A 21438-nucleotide genomic window follows, 5' to 3' on the forward strand; every position below is an offset into this window, starting at 1 on the left:
TGTTGCTGAAAATGAGAGTGCTGAAATGGGTCTATGGCATTTTAAAATTGCTTGAAGACACTAGTTTTCATTTAGCACAAACATGACGTGCAAAAGCCTAAAGAATCCTGCCTCCCTGTTTCTACAGTAAGCAGTGATTTAGAAGAACTGTTAAGTTTTAGGTTGTTACAACTTATTTTCTTGAAAAGAAAATGTACTTTGAACAATTCTATAATCCATAATCTGTAGTGCATGAAATTCTCTATTCCCTCTCCATTATAACTTCAAGAGCAGATTCGTTGCCTTAAGTGTTTGTTGGTTATTCCTAAAAGCTGCAGAGCCATCTCAAAAAAAAAATCCAAAGAAACAAAACACACCCCAAAAACGGTAAAGCAGCACAAGAATATGTTATGTTTATGAAACTGTGCAAAAAGCCCCCCTTCTATATTAAGTAATATCTTTGACCTCAGAAACTACTCCTGAGCAGCAGGCCTCATGCAGCAATGACACATCTGGTCTGGAAAGCTTATGCTTCCTTCATTTAATAGTAGCTGAAGAAACTGTGGTAGCTATATGAGATGTCAGACTTGCTACAGTCTGCATAAAAAAGAACACTTATGTATCTCAAGTAAAGACTTTCTTTAAAGGTTATCAAAGGTATTAAAGTTGTCAAGATATACTGAGAAAGAACGAAGAGAGGCTCTCAGTACAACACTTTTTCTAGTCTTTTAGTGGCATAAAAACCTGACTTTTTAACATGGCAAAGTTATCAATATGCTGCATTCACAAATTTGCTCTTTGTTTTAAGAGCTGAGAAACTCAATCAATCTTCCTTTGTGTGTGAAAAACACTATTTTTATTGAAAGTCAACACATGTAAGAAATCTTACACTGGTACAAGCTGGCAGTAATAATGCAGAACTAGTCTTACAGAGTAAAAAAACCTCCAAACACTGAAGCAGTGAAATGACCGTAGAACACAGTGCAAAATGTTTTGGTGTCAGAAGCAGAGTCACTCAACTAGCACAGACCAGGCATTTCAAGATAGAGTAATCTATGAAGTATCTACATGAAATTATATGTATTGTTACCTGAGACAAATTGCCAAGAGAATTCCATGCATCCCACTTGGCTTTCTTGACGAAGTCCAGCATACCTGGTTTTGGAGAATTGCAGGGACCTTCAGTAGCCTGAAAAGAGAGCGAAACAAAACTTACTTAAACCTTTGATTAAAGTTCAGATGCCTTGGTAGAAAAGATGACAACTGTTAGGAACATTTATCTGATCAGGATATAGAATTCAACTCTGAGACAGATGGAATACACAGTGGTTGGGCAATATTCACAGTTCACACACCATGAAGTTTTCAGTGCCTGCTACTTCCTAATGGCGCTGGGCTTTCAGAAGCAGCTAACTGATATAAGGCACCAGTTTCCAAAACATCCATACATGTTAAATTCTCCTATCTCAAAAAAACGTGGAAGTTTTATACTTTAAAAGACTGTTAAAGACTTGTAATCTGTGTTAATAAAGAAACCATTGCATAGGACCTATTAAGCTGGATCTTACTTCAAAGTTGGCCTTTGTATGAGCAAGGGTGTTGGACCAGTTAAAGTGCCAAGAGTTTGAGCTATCCTGAAGTATTCTATTACCAGTTTTCCTGAAGAAAAGTACATTATCAGAGAGAAATATTTCAAGTGGGAGGCAGGAAAGAAAGAATACATTTTTGAGCTCATTATTATTAGTTAGTAAAACTACCTGGAACAGTCAGCTAAGTTTTTATTTAAAGGAGCAATTGCTTGCCTTCTTCAATATAACAAGCTCCAACCTGTACTGACCCTGCAGCCAGTCTTGATCCACAAATACTTCCCCAAATATCAGTACAAATCCTGCTAAGGACTTAGAGCTATTTCTACAAAGGTCTCCTTTCACGCTGTAGTGAAGCTTCACCCAAAGTGTGGAAAAGTTTATTGAATTTAACAAAAAACAAACAAAAATCCCAACAAAAAAAAAACCCAAACCCAAACTATACCATGACTAAAACCACCATGCAAAAAAGAAAGAAAGAAAAAAAACCCCAGAAATCAATCTTCAAATGTCAACACCATCATATTACAGGCCCAGCTGACTGCAGGTACAACAAATTTAAGAGGAAGCATGTGGCATACTCTTTTTTCCTAGGCATAAGCCATCTTCCAGAGCTGCATCAATATATTCTGTATTATATGGAAGGCATCACACAATTGATGTAAATTCGTTCTATTTCTTTGAATAAAGGTTTCTATTCAAAGCACGATTTATAAGATGAAACAGGTTTTTTAAGAACAGAATTTGAGCGCTTGAAACGAAGAGCTTGTTAAGACACAACAGATTTGAACAATCCCTATTTTAAGTAAATATTTTACAGCTCCATCCCCTCGGATTATAAATGCCCCTTATGGAATAAAATAAGCCAAGCCTACCTGTTTAAACAAAGCGTAGAGCTTCAACTTAGTTTCATTCCCAGGATCCTTTTTCAAAAGTTTCAGTTGTTCTTGAGCCTTCTCAAAGTCTTTCTGGGTGACCTGCATGGTGGCTGCAGTCATGTGCAGGTGAGTTGCTGGAATGCAAACAGCTTGCGCTTGCCTGGTAATAAATGGAGACAAAATCCCATTGCTTGGTTTTTGTGTAAGGCCACAGGAGAAACAAATATGCTGCTTTTTAAAGACATTTAAAGTAAATGTAAAGCATTAAATATTTGTGCCTGCACCGATTAAAACAACAGCGACAAAACGACTAAACGTTACAAGAAAGTTGCTTTAGATGTTTGTTTACAAGAAGTTTGCTTTAGCTGCAACATAATTAACCTTTGGAGAACATTACATTATCTCTCTCTGTTATGTAAAGTGCTAGATTGAATACTGCCAGATGACAAAGAAACTATGCAGTAATATACCAGATGATCATATATAGACCACTAAATGGCAGTAGTGGTAAACTAATGTTTTACTGTTTCTGGAATAAATCAAAACCCTACAGGTTCTGTCCATGACAAACAAATAAGAAACACATAACATTTTTATGACAGGTGTAAATCTCTGTATGCAACATTAACAGCTGTATATGTCTATGAATTAAAATGAGTACATAACCTGTCCAGTTTTTGTGATATTTGCAAGTTTTGTGCTTCTATCTAGGAACATGTCAATCTGAAAGCACGGTTCTCCAATCAGGACAGTGTAAGTTAAGGTTAATTTCAAAATGTACTTTGGAAAAGGACTAGCTAGCTGTAAAACCACTGCAGACACTTAAAAAAAAAAAAAGTCAAAATATTCTTAGAGAACTCTCCACCAGAAAAAAGGTAATTCCATCAAAAAACCCCCCAAACCAAAAACCAAACCAAGACTCCAAACCCTGCTCCAAAGAACCAAACCTAACCCAACCCTATAATGCTTCGTAAAAGCAGGTTTACGTCAACAGAGTTTGGAATCGAAATCCAAGAAAGTCTAATAATTTTGGCTTGTTTCAACAGGGCAAAAGCACCTTTCTTTGGTTAAACTGCAATGTATGTTAATTATTTTTGTTATTTTTAAAACATTAGCAGTTTATCTATCAATGTTCCTTCTCTATTTTAGTAAAAAAAACCAAAACCCCCAGCTTTCCCCAGTCTAACTTACAGACACAGCTGTCATGTTAGAACATCATATATGATAAGATTTCATAACCAGTCACATTTGAAAAAAATCAATGACTGTCTCAAATGCAAACTGATAGAATGTTTAATTACTAATTTACTCTGTTAACATTTCAGTTATAGAACCATCATTTAAAAATCACACCTAACATGAAAATTCTGGGATTTTTTATATTCACCTAATGAAAATTTTAGAGAAATTCTACTGCCTACTTCAAAAACATCCTCACTGCTCTTATTTCTTAAATAAAATTGATTTTCTGTTGCAAGTCTAAAAGTTGCAGGCAGGAAGTGTGACGAATATCAATTATGTCCAATTAATTTTATTACTCTTTCTTTTCATGCAGATAGAAGGTTTTAGTTGTCTTGTAAAAATGTTTGTAAGATCAATTGGCTTTATGTCCTATTATAGCCCTTAATAAAATGCTTAATAACTTAATAAAAATGTTCCTGACATTTTGTGGCTACTGAGTTAGAATGACAGAAATGGAAATAATATTTTCTTTTTGAAATTCTTTCAAAAAGAAAGATTCCAGGATCTGCTTCAAAATCTTACACTAGTAAAAAGAAATTTATCTGAACAATACAGAATGGTACAGGCTATCAAAAAAGGCTGCAGGAACAGAAAGCCTTCTTAGTTAAATTGATCAGCTGTAGCCCTCTATTAACACAGCAGTGCACCCAGACAGACCTGGGTTAACCATCTGCCAGTTTAACTAATATTCAAGCTGATGTGTTCAGAAGACTGTGTCAGAGTTTAACAAGTTTATCCAACTGGGAGCCTATTTAGCCAACTTGTGGACTTGCCTCTAGCATCTATAAAACCCCTTTGACAGGAAAAATGTACCTAAATGGATACAGACATAAGTTTTTTAATACAGAGTTTCTTTGATCAGTCTATCCTGGAGTCACAGATAATGATGATCCCTTTCAGATCTTATCCCCAAACACGTCTTTAAAGTCACATTTACAGAAAGAAGAAAGTGAGAGCGCAGGAAGAAGACTAGTGGTTTCTGTTGGGTTTGGGACTTTTTCCTCCAATTTCGCTACTCATCTTTGGAACTACTTGAATGCTGCTGCTCCCAAGATGATCCATGTATCCGGTACAAATTTTTTTTTCACTCTAGACAGTAACTATACTGGAAGTGGATTCAATGTTTAAAAAGGGAGACTGGGGTTTACATGTTCAACAATCTGGACTTCACTCCAGCTTGGCTAAGGTCAGTATTACAAATAGGCTTTAAGAATCTCTTTTATATTTATTTTTATAAATATATATTTATATTTGATAGTCACCACAAATTAACAAGAGCTGAGGATGGGCAGTTGGGGAGAGAGGAACAGCATCAGAGCCCACCTGAGGGTATGTATGCACATATATTCAGGGTTAAGGTGTTTTGGCATTTAGCAGGTCTTAAGTTCTCTTCCTTATTAAGGATGCAAAGCGGAGAAGTTAGAAAGAAGAGGATGAGAAAACAATTAGGTGAATTAAAAAAAAAAAAAAATCTGGCTGGGGAAAGGTAAAACAATCTTTCAGTAAGTCCAGACTCAGAGCTACTTTCCTTTGTTGTTTGGCTGTATCCAGTTTTACTTCTCAGCTACAAAAATGGGTAAAATACATTATCTATCCACTTCAAATAGTCTCAAATACTTTCATTTTTCTTTTCCTCCTTACCTACCGCTTTGTAACAGGAGACTGTGCAACTTCGCCATTTATTAAAGTCTAAAGTTTATTAAAAAAGGCCCTCTTTTCTTTAGTTCTTCCTTGCTGCTTGTAGCTCAGTTCTCTGCAGGATATCTATGATTCACTCCTTTCTCTCTGCCTTCTGATCTCAGAGGACATTTACTATACATTAGTGATGATCACCAGTTCTCCACACGCTAAGGTTAAGCTGACTGCTACTATGTCTCTATTAAAATAACAAAGGATGGAAAACACAAAGGAAAAATTAAGTTATTTCACCATTCATTCATCTTGGGCAGGACCTTAATCCTCAGAGAGATGCACAAATAGAAGAGCAGGGCTCCTTGACCCCAACTAGATCACAAAGAGTGAGGAGGAGATGACTCATCACCTGTAAGCACATACAACAGCACTGCCATCTCTGGGACCACACAGGTATGCCATGCCACAATCCCAGAGACCAAGGAGCCTCCATCTGCTGCTCCCTTGCTGTCAACACTGAATCCTTCTTCCTCCCTCCCTGAGCAAATCCATGCGCCATTTTGGCAGCCTCGCTGAAGCCACCCATGACTTTTCCAAAACCATGTGAGGCAGGAAGAAAGCCTGGACCTTGACCTACAAACTACTGGTGTCAAACCTGCACTTGTTTCAATCTAAGCAGAAAAAGAACCCTAGGAAAGGCAAACAAAACCCATTCTGTGTTCCCCCTTCTCATCTTCTTGGCGCAACGAAGCCAAATGATTTCCTTCAGAAGCTTCCTCTTTATTGCCCAGCACCTTGTGTGCAATTAGCTGCCACTGCCACAAATTACCTTTGTTGTACCGACACCCATGGAAGAGTTGTGAGGGCCCAGCAACCTCCCCCAGCTGAGTAAAAAGCCAGTTCCCACCAGAGGGACAGAAGGGAGAGGAGTCACAACTTGGCAGAGCAGCCAGAGTCCACTACAAGTGCCTGCAGACTTCTGCAAGGTCATTCACTTGGTACTTCGCAAGTTGTACACTCTGAAAAAAGAAATAAATCCTGGGCATCACTGCCTGAACCTGAAACATCCAGGCTGACAATCATTTCACATTTATTCCCTCACCTCACACATCTCTCTGTTGCCATTCAGTCATTCAGGGTATCTTGCAAGCCAGCCATTCGTTCTATTCATCTACCTGCACACATAAATGTCTCTTATCCTGATAAACACTTAAACATAAGGCTCTTAATTAAGATTTTAAAAGTCAATTTACACTGAAAGTAGTTTCTCGCTGTTTAAATTATTATCAAAGACTGCAAAGCCTGTTAAAGACAGGGCCTCTCATTACAGTGTAGTTCTGTCACTTGCATAAGGACTTTATTATAGAGTTAAAAACGCCACATTTTTGTAAAATGCTGACTACTCACTTTCTAACTTTTAAAGCAACTTAGTGGCTTCCTCATTAAGACTAAACAGAAGCCAAAAGATCTCTTTGCACAGGAAACACCAGATATATTCAGCAAAAGAAAGGGACAGATATACCTGAAGTCCATCTTCCATTTATTTAATAAAGGTTTTCTTTTAAACGTTAGTAGATCCTGGGAAACAAAGCACAGACAAAAGCAGTTAAAAATCCTATTAGGATTAAAAGCAGCGGGTGGTGCTAGAAACACGTGGGTTTAAAACTCCCGACAGAGCTGGAAAATGCTCATTTTGCATCGCTGTAACTAGCTTTAGACAGACAAGGAAGAAAAAAGAACAGGAAGTGTTATCAGGCAGAAATAAGCAGTACATTAAACTGTCATTCAGATGAATCCTGGAATGTATGTTTAATAGAAGACATGGATATCTTTTGCACGTTATGTGTAATACTGCAGATAAGGCGTACAACATCTCTTCTTTGCCACGATCACTATCGCAAGGTGCTGTGATCTGTTGTGCTGCTCCTTCCAGACAATCCTCACGCAGAACCATGACCAGCACAGTAACTGCCCCTTGCCATTCCCAACAGGCCTGCTATTGCACCTTCATGAAGTGGCAATACTTCTGCTCGTGTTCTTCCCCTCTGAAGAGAAAGTTAAGCAAAATACCGTTTTGTTTTTTGCTACTGTAGAAAGGGTTATATGGGTTGTTTGTGTGGTGTTGCTGTGTGGTTTTTTTTTTAGTTAGGATACAAAGAATCAATTCCCACAACCTCAAGGTGCCAAGTGTTTGTTTATAATCTAAAACAAGCTTCTAATTCAGTGCAGTGCCCCTCTAGAGTCCTGTCAAAGAGGAGACATCACACATTACCCAGCCCATCTCATCACCATTTCTGAGGTGCCAGCCAGAGCCTCAACTGTTTTACAAGGCTCAGGAGTCCAAAACTCATCCCAAACACTCCACCAGGTCTGCTCTGGCATCAGCAACCACTGCTCTGAAAGGCTGCTCCAAAGTCGAGCAGCGGAGCAACCAAATGGGACCTCCTCGCTCCCCGTCCTCCTGCTGTTGGGACACACGCATCCACAGTGGAGGAACAACAAGTCCTCCCTGGTGGTGGTAGCCCTGGCCTGCTGGTGCCTGGCCATGGAGTATTTCTGCTCCAAGCAGTCTCAAGCTTCAGTCCCCCTCTTTCAGCAGCGTTTCTCCCATTTTGATCCTCCCTCAAAATTATGCTGATTTTTCTCGACTAAGGAGAAAGAAAGGGATCTGGAGAAGGAATAGCAGCCTTTGATCATTAGTTCAGCTACATCAAGGGATGCAGGCACAGAGCTGGTGGGAAAGGTTGCCACCATTGGCAATTGCAGCAACTATCAGGAAATGAGGCATGTGAGGGGAATAGAAACCAGTGTTTAACCTGTAACCGTAAGAAAATAAGTGGGCCATTTGGAAAAAAGAAATTCAACCTGTGATACCAAATTATCTTTTTTTTTCCCCACAAGACTTCATATCAGAAATTCTAAAAAGAAGATTAAAAAAGCGAAGAAGAAAGGTTGATAACCAAATAATGATAACGAGAAGCATTAGCAGTACCACTGTTTTGTAAGTTTCTCAGTAACTAGGAAAATATTGTTACTGTTTTCCATATTCAATTGCATATTTTCTGTATGCAATAAATTTAAAGTTGTATTTCACTTTATTTTGCTGAGCAACGGGAAGTTACTGTCTATGCTATCAATATAAAAACATTAGAAAATTTAATCTGCAGGTTGCCCCAGTTACCATTCATCATGCCAGTACATTCTACTGAATCAAAAAAGACATTTACCTACATAATAATGTAAATTAAGGATTTATAAGTTTTCACACAGCCCAAGCACTTGCACGGCAATGTAAGAACTTCATTCGTATAGCTGAAGGTGGAGAGGGCTAACATCCAATTTCTGCCGTACCTCTAATTGCTCCAGCTATTCTCTCCACAGAAGCCACCTAGATCTGAGCTGGAAAAAGAAGGGGCACCAGACAGTGCTAAAGCAAACTGAGCAGCCTGCGGCACGTTTGGAGTGATCATTCCTCCTTTGCTGCTGGAGGAAAAAAAGGAGTGATGTGCATAGATCATTAATACAGAAATACTGGGTGGAGATTCTTCTGGCTGTAGCAGCAAAGCAACCTTCTCTTTCTTTATGTCATCCTGTTACAGCCTTCTCCCGCAGAACTTCAGATCATTTGATCCTACACTCTTTCCTTGCCCTGCAGAATTATTTTGTTTCTTGTGAGTGCCTATCAAATGAATATGATGTCTGTTACAATATCCTGTCAGGCTTTTAGGTGGAAAACAGCATCTGTCTAAGTAGTGCAGAGAGACTTTCTTACAAGTAGGAATTATGCAGTAAGCAGTGACAGCGCATACTAAAGAAACCTCAGCTTGACAGTTTTTACACTAATAAAGTCAAATTACTGCAGCTGTTAATTTCTAGTCCTGTCCTTTCAAGTTTCTTCTCTTAAACCGGGAAATATGGAATAACCAAATGTGACACATGAACATCTACCTTTGCAACTTCTGTCACCTTGAAAAGGCTGGCATCTGTTTCTGCAACCACCCCACGTGAAAACTTCCACTTCGCTCATTTGTACCCACCTCTTTCAAGATCCTCTGCCATTGGTTAAAACTAAAACAACTCAGAACATGAGCCAATGAAATTCAGCCTTCATTCGGAAGATGGAGAAGCAGAGATTGCTTCTAACAACTTCTGTATGTTCAATTTTCAGGAACTGTACATTTTCTAATATCTAGGAACTACAAAATGAGGAAAGACAGCAAAGTAACTGAGCTGCTCTTTCAAGTTACACCCAAACCCTCACACTTTTCATGACTGCAACTTTTACACTTCACAATCAACAAGTCAACTAACCTGCAGTAACTACTGCATGCAAAGCAGCCTGTACTTTCCCCACGTTAAGTTCACAGGCTTGCTCTGTTAAGCCCAGCACTGCCATCCCCTGCACCATGGCAGTAGGTTAGTAGTAATCCAAGTTAGTAGGTCACAGCAAGTTAACAGTAGGTTAACACCAGCTTAGCAGCCCAGAGTGGCTTTATTTCTTTGTGCAGCAAGAACTAATACACAGGTCTGTTTGGTAAAGCGATGCTTCTGTTCACTAAGCTCCTGAAAGACCTATCGTAACAAGCACATTGCCTCTTTGACAAAAAAAGCAGTAGCCTAAGAAAATCTTCTAGTGAATAACTTTGGTGCTGATAAATCAATGCATTTGGTTCACTTGGGGAAATACAACGTTTATTAATTGTGGTGATAACATGAAAGTGTTGATGATTCAGTAAGTAGTAATAACTCAATTTCCTAAAAAACGTAAGAAAAAAACCTTTCCATTCACGTTCTACTGTAACTCAGGGGGAGTAACTAAAACGTACTGCTATCAGATAACAGAAGCGCTTCCAGTCTTATGGTATTTCCAATATACCAAGGTAGCAGAAAAGATCAATGCAAATACTCCGTGAATCAATTCACTCACTGCTGCTTTAATAATCAGAAAGGAATGAAAGTCAAATTATTTCTTCCTTTACATTAGAACATTTCAGTAGTTGTTCTAAGCACAACTTCGGTGTCCAAATCCTTATCAGCTTTTATTATTTTACACTCCTACACTGTTTTGACATATAAAAACTAGAATATAATGATGTGTCTGTTGGCAAATTGAAGTGCTGAATCACTGTTGTTTAGTTTAAGTGGCTCGGCTGTGCTTCATAGGTTTGTTGGGTGGGTTGTTTTTTTTTTTAAATATTAAAGAATAGCTAAAAATCAAAGATCTAGATTACCATTCACTGAGATCTGACGTGGTCTGTTCTTTGCTCTATACAGCCACAGTTGATACTCTCTCATCACAACTGCTGGAAGGGAAAATGGGATCGTCTCCTCAAATCTCTGCAAGAGCTCTCTCTTTCCAGACTTAAGTTGACTGGAAATGGTGAATGACTAAAGCATGAGAGAATTTCCTGTACATCCTCAGTCCATGTAAGACATCTCTGCAAGCAGGAAGATTTACAGACAGATATCCTCTGAAACACATTCAAAAGTCATAAACATGAATGTTAGCAGAAAAACAGAGCTCTGATACTCATAAATGTGACATTTGTTGAGAAGCACTAAAAATTTATTGTACTATTTGGAAAGCAAGAAACTCAAACAGGTTCTTCATGCAACCTTATCCAAGGTGACTTTAACAAAACAGTTATGAATAAATACTCAAAATAATTTTGCTGCTAATGGAGAACGGAAAAAGCCATTTTTATTTAGCTTCTGAGGACAAATCCTGCTGACTGGATGGAGAGCAAGAAAGTACACTTTGATGTTAACGGCTTTTGGCCAAGGTAGGTAGGTTTCTTACAAGGACATAACCAGTTGCTGTGCTCCCATCCACATTAAAAAACCCACTGACACTCTGGCTAGTTCAGCTGAACCAGTGAAAGAAGACAAATAGTATGTCTGAAACTGACCTTCTCTCCTGAATCCATGACACCCAGATACAATGGGCATGGACACAAAGAACACGGAACAAGCTATATGACAATACAGAAGCAGTATCTGTCAATGGCTTATTCTGTCAAAATCCAGATTTTTTTCAGATTGTTTAGACCTAATTTGTTTAATTCTAATCTAAGTAGCACGCTGCTCTTGGTTTTGGCACTATTTCCAGGACTCACAACCAAATTTACAGATGTCCTGTAAACACCCAGGCCAATTTACTCTAAAAATCTGATGTTCACTTGGGTTTAGAGCTAAAGTCCTTGCATATATGCAACACTTGCAAGTACATTTTTGTCACAGGAGAATTTACAGCTGCTCTATGAATGTTACTGAAAAGTTTTATTAATGTCCAACTGATAACTTCCTCTTTAGATACCATCTGTAATATGTCTTGCTCTTAGTTTTATCAGAGAAACAGACAAGCTCATATATATGACACACTACTAATACTTGCGTATGAAATAAAGCACTAAGAAAGTCTGTCACTTTTAGAAATGGATACTACACATATTCCACAGGTCTTCAATTCATGTCTTACTAAAACACTATAAAAAGCTTAAATCTTTGCCCTTAGAAGGCTGCACCTACAGCAGCAGCTCCCAAGACAGAGGTTCAGGGACTCAGGTTTAATCGTGGCAGTTATTAGTGGGGATGCAACCTGTACAGAGCCATATTGGCTTCTACTGTCATTGCAGAGATTATGAAGAACTATTGGTCTCAGAAAGTGGCTGACAATCCAAATAACTTGGAAGTTCTTCCCCAGAATGTGTGTTTCACCTGGCATCTTACTGGCAATTAAGAAAGACAACACAAAACCAACCAGAAAGATTCTTTTGTTTCAGGAACAGCCTTGCTATATTTGTGTGTTTGAAGCAGTACACACTTTACAAGCACCTTTATCATGGCATAAAATTATAGCACATTTCAAATAAAATATTTACTCTCTTTTAATGGTTGGCTTCTAAGGACCAAATTATTCAAGAATTATTGTGCATCCTACAAGTTATACACATCTTATACCATATTTTCAGAATAAAGATTACCAGAGCACCTTATTACCAAAACCATAGCCAATTTTTTTTGATGGGAATCAGCAGAGAATCCATACAACACAATTAATCTATTCCTTAATAAATCTTTTTTTTTTTTTTTTCCCCAATTGAAAATGGAATCCCCTCTATTCAGCACCGGTGAGTTCACACCTGGATTACTGTGTCCAGTCCAGAGCTCGCCAGTACAAGAGAGACACAGACATACTGGAAAGAGTCCAGTGAATGGCCACGAAGATAATTCAAGGACTGGAGCATCTCACATTCAAAGAGAGGCTTGGAGAGCTGGGACTGTTCAGCCTAGAGAAGAACAGGCTCAGAAGAATCTTATTAATGTATATAAATATCCAAAGGGAGGGCATAAAGAAGACAGAGCCCCAAAACTACTGAGTGCCTAAATTAGTAAAGAACTTTCACAGAGCCAAGTGCACTCTGAACTTGAAATCATACTACTTGCTAAAAGCAAAGTTCCCCCCTTTGCCATTGCTCAGACAATCACAGACCAGGCTGGGATGAAGGACAGGTGCATGCACTCTCTACCACAACGAAAGAGGTTCATCTGCAAGCTGCCCTAGCTACAGGCAAAATATGTGAAATACAAAGAATTACATCATGACCTACAAGAAACAACTTTTGTGTGGCTTCCTTCTCCAACCTAACCTTATTTTTGGCAGAGCAGTAAGTTTACCGGGGGGAAAAAACAACAACAAAAAAACAACAGGCAGGGGTAAAGGAAAGAAGAGAGAAGAAAAAAACCACACTGCCTTTCCCTCCTGGGAGTCAGGGGCCAATAAAAGACAACATTTCTGTGAGCAGGTTAAAAGGACTCCACCCGATTCAGACAAGAGGAACTTTTTGGTTTCAAGGGTGGGTTTTTAAAATTATATTGGTTTTAAATATGGCTTTGCACTACCACGATCAAAAAGCTACTATGAACTATGTGGTTAGATAGCACTGAGGGCAAAGTTGTGTTTATGTGTTTGTAAACTAACACAGTGATAATTTCCATTTAATCTTTGATTAAAATAGCGTTCATTCACTGGCTGGATCACAGAAGTTTCCACTCAGAGCACTCCACGTTACCAGAAAAAAGGTAGCTTTCATACACATAGCAAAACAACAACCTAACAAAACATTACACATGTTCTCTCTGGATTTCAGCACAAATGAAATCTGTCTACCTACTGAATTTACTGCTATGTAGCGCTGTTATCCTTTCTGTAGGTATCTAGGTCAACATGAAAAGTCAGTAGATTATGAACAAAATAATGAATTTATTAGCTCATTGATAATACTTATGGTCTCCTTTCCACGGCTGGCTAATCTGCATTACTTAACACTGCTCATATTAAAAGCATTAGTTGATAAAATACTATTCTGACAACTGTAAGAGCCATTTTTTTTTCTTTAATATAATTGCTTTCAGTGACAAAATACTACTGCCGGAATAATTAAAAAACCCAGGATGTTGGCAAATTATCAAGTTGCTACGTGTTAATCACTGCCAGACCTCTCCAAAGCCAAACAAATAGCACCACTTATTCAGTGATTTAAACCCTGAGCTCTATGGAAGAGAGAAGCCTTCCAGAACCCATGCCAAGAGGGCTTTTGCTTCCTCTTTTCTGGTGGAGCATCTAGTACTGAATTGCTTGGCAATGGTTTCGGTTTCTCTGTGAAATAAAGAACGGTTTAACAAGACCTTTAAAATCTTAGCACACAGTTTTTGCTGGAGTTTACTGATTACAGTCTAAATTTTATTATAATGAACTTCAAGGGTACCTGAAAAATGGTCGCTGTAATCAGCGGGCTCATCACAATAGAAAGGCTCAATCATTTACACCCTCAGAATAATGAAGAAATATGCAACCTGAACTGAATACCTACATATAGTAGTTTTAGGCGGATTATTTCATACTGATCAACATTTAAATTATTCTTTTAAAATAGAACAGTCAGGAAATAGGGAGAATAATCACAAATATTCTTATGCTGAATATGACAATAAAGTGGAAAAAATAAGACATTGACATAATTGGTTCAATCTTCTGTATGTGTTCACTCTAACAAAGATAACGACCAGTGAAACCTCTGGGGTCTACTTTGGCATTACTATAAATGAAGGTTACTTGTAAACAAGGTTCATTACAGTGAATTGAGTCTGCATATCAAGCCCAGGTAGAATATTGTGTTTTACAATATGAATTCTGAATTCCTGACATTCAAGTGTTTTTCGTTTCTTCATAACATTCAATGTTCAAAAAAAAATTGCCAAATAGACCAATTTTCATCCTACTGAGGACTGCTATGCAAGAATGAAGTATAGCTTGCTCCCTCTCTTCACTATATCATAGTTGCAGTCAGAACATAATTCGCACAGGGGGAGTAGTACAAGGAAAGAAAGAAATAAGTAGCTTCTTAGAATGGTATTATTCAAAGACAGTATCTTTTACCCTAGCAAAAGCTCAAAATTAATTTCTAGCACTGTATTAAATTTTAAAAAAAACCCTAACGTTTGAAAATATATCCACATTCTCCACAAGACATTCATAATTAACTTCTGATGGAGAGAGAAATCTTAAAAAGCGAAGGCAGAAAAAACCACCGGTGGTTCCTCATGACAAGTGGGAGCTACTTGAGAGCCCACTTTGGAAAGAATAGCTGTTCAAGCCTAGCAAAACTCAAAGACAAAAAGTGTAGTTAACCACCAGCTTATTTGCATTCACATTATCAGATTCTTTTGAACTCCGCAGCAAAGCTGCTACAAAACCACCCAGTGATGACTGACTTAAGCAGACAAAGCTGACAAGGTCACGCTGACTTCAATGAACAGCTGCTACAAAGCAAATTAACTACAACAGAAAGCTGTGTTTCAAGCCAATCCATCCTCAAGACTTCCAGACACCTCGGCTTGATATTAACTGTGAACTGTCAAATCCGGCTCAATTACACACAGTTAGTGAGCTTGCTGCTCCGGATTTCGTTTTGTTGATTTTAACTGCTGTGTGTATTTCTGTTCAAAACAGTTTAAGAGGGTGCCTAAATAACGACTTAAGTTTATTAAGATTTTTTTTTTTCAGACAACTGTTCAATCATTTCACCAATACCTTTTGTCCTTTAAGTCATACTGGTAAACCAGCATGCGAAAACAAGATGTAATAACTCATGCAATTAACGTTAGTGTTTGCAGAAAGAGCCTCCCATTAAGAGATCTAACTGTTCATTTTCCATCGTCTACTTAGGTTCAGTATTCAAAAGACACTGGATGCATTTACTCTAATGGCTTTGTTTCAGAATCCCACCCCTTAGAGGAAAAGAGAAATTTCAACATTCATCAGTGGTATGAAGACCCTTTCTGAAAGACTCTGAAAAGTGCCTTAGAGTCATGATATTTGGGGAAGCTGATTTTACCAGTATTTTGCAAAAAGTTACCACAAAAGTTAAACTGGGCAAGGTTTCAAGAAAGGAAAGGTGACTTTTATTTATTTATTTATTAAATATAGATAAAGAGAAAACTATCACTACTTAAAACGTAAGGGAAATATGATGATCTTTTTATTGATCTCCAAAATAGAAAAGACTAAGCTTGGGGGGGGGTTAAAATCAAGGCAGTTATGTGCTCTGCTTGCTCTTCTGGTGGTCAGGCAAGGATCTGTGGTCCACGGTTAGTCAAAGGCTGGGCAAGACAACTTGGTTCACAAGCACCAACTGGAACTAGAGGCCTGACCCACCGAAGGGAAGTTTGAAAAGATAAGCACTGTTATCTCGAGCTGGAGGAGCAGAAGACCTACTCGAGACCTACAGAATCCAGTGTAAGGCCAAGGAGAGCTGATTAACAGAAATCTGTCACAGAACAAAAAACGTTGGCTGGCTGATAGGGAATAGCAAACAGCTGAGCAAGGCAAGCTAGTTCAGCCTGAGACAGCACCGAGAGGTATGGCTTAGGCTTGGACACCAAAACCAAGAACCCTTGTAAAACAGGAACAGGGAGTAAAAAGCATACTCCACGGGGCATCTCTGGAGTAGGCTCAGGGTATGTGTTTTGTGCTGTGGATAGAACACAGCACTGTCCACAGACACATGCCCTACACAAACACGCCAGGATGCATTCCCACCCAAGTGCTAGCGGGTGGGGAAGTTGGTGGGCAGATGTTCAGGAGGCTGCAGGACACCAGCTGCCTCTGCCACAGATCAGGAGGGAAACCATATCCAACTCAGGCAAGACCTAACATCTGGGCAAAAAGTTTCAGGCATAAAAGCAACTTCTGCCAGTGCCAGCACATTTTGGTACAGACCCACAGAAGAGTTTAGCACACAGGGTTTTTAAGAATATAGCCTGATTTATTACTTCAGAGCAACGCTACAAAAACCCAGTCCTCCTCCTTGTAAAAGGGGATTGGACTGGGGGTGAGAGCAGATGGCAGGAGAGAGAAGGAAAGCAGCTGCTGCAATACAGAAATAGTGCCTGGCAGCGGGAAAGTGGGTGAGAAGTGAAGAGGCAACAGTGTCCTCGTTGCTCAGCCAGCTTGAGAACATCAGAACAAAGCTACTAAAATCTCTATGTCTGTATCAAACCACAGGTATCTGAATAGGATTGACAGAAAGGACTAGACATTTTCCACTCCAGGGGTACAAAGCAGACTTCCTCTGAGGCCAATTAGTTCCTTGTGGCCAGACCTGAAAGAAAGAAATAGGGGAGAAGGGATACTACTAAACTTACTGGTCATCTCCAGAATGACAGTAGCCTCAAAGAGGTTTTTCAAGCTTACATGCACTCTGGGTGTGCTGACTGCAGTTATCCTCAAATGAAGAAAACTTTATTGCGTGGCAGTGGAAGACTGTGTTTCCATCCTCCTCGCATATCAAAAACCAGCAAACAAAAACCCATGATGCAGTTGATAGACCATTAACAGCAATAAAGAAGCATTTCCAGGGAATGAACTGGAATACCAAGCCTCTTCTCATTGAGGGAGGCCCCACAACAGCCATTTGAAGCCAGAAATAATCTCTCAGCTGCAAAAGATCAGTTCTTCCTCCACCCTCAACAGAGGAGTTTCCTCCTAAAGCTCACAGTTCCAGGGCAAAGACAAACGCACTGGGCCCTTTCCCAAGACCTTCCATCTGACTGGCTTAGTGGGAGGGAAGGCAGAAAAGAGACCTAAGAGCTGCAGAGACAGGAAAAGGAGATGCACGGGTTATAATGTCCTGCTTTGCCATAAATGTATCAAAGGGCCCTTGATATAATGACCAAAGAATGCAACTGCACTACCAAGTAAAGGGCCAGCAATGCAGGGAGCAGGTTCAATTAATTCCCAGATAGAAACATAAAAAGGCTGTGGAGACTGAACAAAGGCTGTTACGCATTGCGCTGGGACTGAACAGCAACAGCCCAAACCATGACACTCCTGCCATGTGGGTGGGCCGTAAACATGCAGATGTCTTGTCAGAAGATGATGCAGGGAAGCCAAGATGAGGTTTGGGACACGGCTCAAGAGTCAGTGAACTTGAGCCCTTAAGGCTGCTGCCTCCCAAGCTGAAGAGTAGATACTGTAGTAAAGACAGACTTACTGCAAGCAGGAAGTCTTCCAGGCACGGGCAAAGACCAACAAGGCCACATAAGCAAGGACACGCCAACAGCTTAAGAGAAAGTTAACCATTTTTCAATCCACTTTATTTAAAGACCAGCATTTAATAGTACTCCTCTGAAAAAGATTCTGAGAAATATGAGTAGCTCATGGAAAGATCGGTCTTTGGTAAGATCTGACCTTTAAAGTTGCTGAGATAACTGTACCAACCAGGATGTTAGGGTGTGACTATGTTACTGTCTTAGCTTGGACTGGGAGAATGCTCTTGGACCAACGCTCTACGATGATGCGAACTCCGTTCTCCCACTTTGTGCTGCAGAGCTGTCTTGGCACATAAAAGTGAGATCCCTTCCAGATTACATCAAACTGGGACGTGTCCTCCAGCCACTGAGAGGCCTTTGGTGCTGTGATCATACTACAACCAGCCTGAAGAAAACCCTCAAAACAAGAATAGCATGGATGCAGGTTTCCCAGCAGCAAGTGTCCTACTCCCAGTGGTCTGACCTGCCATGAACGCAGATAGAGCCTGCCTCATAGCAGCAGAGCTGTGGTGGCTCTTATCTCAAACAGCTGAATGCTAAGACTGTTGAATGGCTACAGTCCCAGTAAGACTCTTCTGAATGTGCACTTGTATCAGCTTCCCCCTCCTCAGGCAAATTAAAACTTGGAGAAATTATGTATTGCAACAGGGCAGGACAAGAAGCAGACATATGGGAGAAGAGCCGGTGGAACTCACAGCTCCATGTCTGAAAGGATTAGAAACATCTTGCTTGGGGGGGGGAAGAAAAAAAATCAAAGCAAAGTAAGAGGAATTGTTGCATATTGTCCTTATATTTGTATGAGTCTTCCTCCTGCAGTGCTCCAAGGACATGCCTCCTTTTTCCAAGTTTAGACTGCAAAAAAAACTCCCTGAATTCATTGGTGCAGCAAGGCTGCCAGTGTCTTTGATACAATTCTGCTTGTACACTGCTGATAGAGAAAATAAAGTCCACCTCTCTAGTGTTGAACCACTGGAAAAAAAATGGCACCATTTTCCTGTATTATACTGATTATATACTGAAAACATTATCCTATTATTAATATTGATTTATGACCTTATTTCACATACAGAACCTTGCCGTTTCAAATACTTCTGACTCCACTAGTCCAACAATGTCCAGCAGGCCAGTCTTCTACATGTTTTCCAATTTATAATTGCTTTTCCTCCCTCTCAGTGTAACAATTTAGCTATATTAAATTATTTACCCACAGAAAGCTTACCTAAAGAGTTATTTATTTTTTTTTAAATGAGGGCAGAAGTCAGGCTGATCACACAATTCATGTTCTCTGTACATGTATATACTTTAAATAATTTCTCACAAAGCTTTGTGAGAAAAATACTACAATTTAATGCATAAGTGACTACAGTTTTCTGGTCAATACACACTCATGGCTAACGGAGATACTCGAGTAAAAGCATTTCACTTATGAAAGCGTGCATTATAACAGTCAAATTTGCATGTTGTTAACAATCAGAGTATCACAGGTGTCTAATCAGCTGGTATAACAGTGCCTGCTTCACTATGCTACTTAGGAACTTGCTTACCAAGTATACTTGACACACCAAATGCTTACTTTTCTTGAACTGTGTATTTATTAGGCTATTTTTGATAGGAAGAAGAGAGTCTACAGATTGGCATCTACCACAAGTCTTATTCATACACAATTTTACAGTGGAATTTCCAATTTAACCCTTTCCAATAAAAACAAAGCGCGAGTCCTGCAATTCCTTTCTGCTTCCCCCAGCCCAGCTAGTGCTGAAGGTGCGCGGCTGCCACAGCACACACTACAGCATGTGGCACTTTTACTTAGAAAAGGCTTAAAAGCAGTAGGTAATAAAGGCACACCGCAGGAGATACTATACCGATCGCTATTTAGAAAGCCAGAGTAGCCTTAGGAAGAAGCCTTAATTAGTTGAACACAAAACTTAAGGTTGTTTTTGCTGGACTGATGAGGGGGGGGAGAGAGAGGAGGAGGAGCAGAACAAACAGGAAAAAAATAGAATCACACTTTCTTCTCTGTATTTCAGTAGGGTTTCAGACGCCTTACCCCCAGCCTAACCAACCATTCCTTCGGTGGCTAAACCTTTGCCCCAGGAGACAGAAACAGGAGGGCGCAGGCCCTGTTTGAGGAGGGCATCGAACGCAGGTCTCCCACTCCCTCAGCACGCTCAGTCACCCCGAAAGCAGGCAGTATGGCTGGGAGGGCCCCTCTCCTACGAAGAAAGCCCTCTCCTTCGTCTTTAGATGAAAGCAAGGTCCCGTCCTGCCCATGAACCCCGCAGGTGTCGGGGCCAGGCAGAGAGAGCGGAGACAGCCAGGAGGGCACCCGGTCTCCACAGCGGGCCCCGGCAGGAGGGAGATGGGGCTGCCCAGGACTGAGGCAGCGGCCGGCTCTCCCACCGCTTACACCCTCGGCCCCGCCGCCTGAGGGGGAGCCCCGCCAGAGGAGCGGGGCAGTGGGATGGGGAAGGCCGCCCCGGCCCCGCTGCCGGCCACTCACCGCGGCGGGGAGACAGCGGTTCCGCAGAGCAGTCCCTTCCCCGAGACAGGACGGCACCGGAGCCGCCAGGAGAGCAGGAGGACGATGGGGGCTCACCTTATATCGCAGAGCGGCCGCCAGCACAACCTCCAGACTAAGGTCAGGGCCGGGGCCGCCATGACAAGGGAGAGTGAGGGCGGGAGGAGGAGCAGACGGCAAACCCCGCCCTGCTGGAGCCTCCGCGCCCTCAGCTGAGGAGATGGCGGCCGCCCACTCCTTCCCTGGGGGTGGGCCTTGCCTCCAGTGCCGTGGGGAGGCCGGGCTGGGGGCGGTGGCTTCGCCGGGAGCCGCCGAGGGGCAGCGGAGGGCCCGGGGCGGGTTGCGGCGGGAGCCGTGAGGCGGCGGTGCGGGCCTGCGGGGGCGGGATGGACCGGGGCGGTGGATCCGTCCTCCCGCGGCGACGAGGGGGCAGGCAGGGCTGTGTGGCAACGCTCCATGAGCCGTGCCCCCCCAAAAAACACACTCCGGGGTCAGAAGTGAGACGGCCGGTTGTGCAAACCCGGCGGGCGGCCAAAGTGGCCAGAGCGGCCTGACGGACCCTGAACGGCTCATGGAAACCAGGACTCCTCCGTGGGCAGAAGTCATGCACTCGGCTGAGCCCCCCACTCCCCACAAAATGCCTTGTAGCGTACATCTAGTTATTAATTAGGGCCGTTACTTGGATTATCTTTCTATTTTTGCATGCTGGGTAGCTCTTAAAAGTGTTTGCGTCGTCATTTTTCCCCAGGAATCAGCCGGTGGGCTGCTGGGCAGCCCCGTGTCTGTACCCCGGTAGGGTTGGCACCCTGCAAAGGTGGAATAAACGTGTTTGGTCCATCTAGTTACAAAATAGTGTTATTTATTGCTAAGCTTTGGCACTTCTAGCTTCATTTCCGAGGGTATATTTAATTTTTCCTTGCCAATGATACCTGCTCTGTGAAAGATGTTTGGGTTTGGTTAGGTGCTGGGAAGATCTTTATGATTCAGGTGC

General features: G+C 41.0%; 1 protein-coding gene across 3 annotated transcripts in view; it reads right to left on the bottom strand.

Annotated features, from left to right (window-relative positions):
• ECI2 (enoyl-CoA delta isomerase 2) overlaps positions 1-20673 on the bottom strand; it is a 31398-nt gene extending 10725 nt beyond the window's left edge. The window contains exons 1-5 of one of the 3 annotated variants that reach the window (XM_014941021.1): positions 20526-20611; positions 6840-6895; positions 6147-6336; positions 2441-2603; positions 1070-1168 (exon numbers count right to left, since the gene is read on the bottom strand). In XM_014941021.1, the coding sequence (XP_014796507.1) occupies positions 1070-1168; positions 2441-2563 (222 nt within the window). In that variant the 5' untranslated portion in view covers positions 2564-2603; positions 6147-6336; positions 6840-6895; positions 20526-20611. Of the gene's footprint in view, positions 1-1069; positions 1169-2440; positions 2604-6146; positions 6337-6839; positions 6896-20429 lie in introns of all 3 variants that reach the window. The other 2 variants (XM_014941020.1, XM_014941022.1) reach the window with 2 other exon arrangements.
• Positions 20674-21438: the final 765 nt, after the last annotated feature.

Source organism: Calidris pugnax, unplaced genomic scaffold, assembly GCF_001431845.1.
Source record: "Calidris pugnax isolate Ruff unplaced genomic scaffold, ASM143184v1 scaffold8, whole genome shotgun sequence".
NCBI lineage: Eukaryota > Metazoa > Chordata > Aves > Charadriiformes > Scolopacidae > Calidris > Calidris pugnax.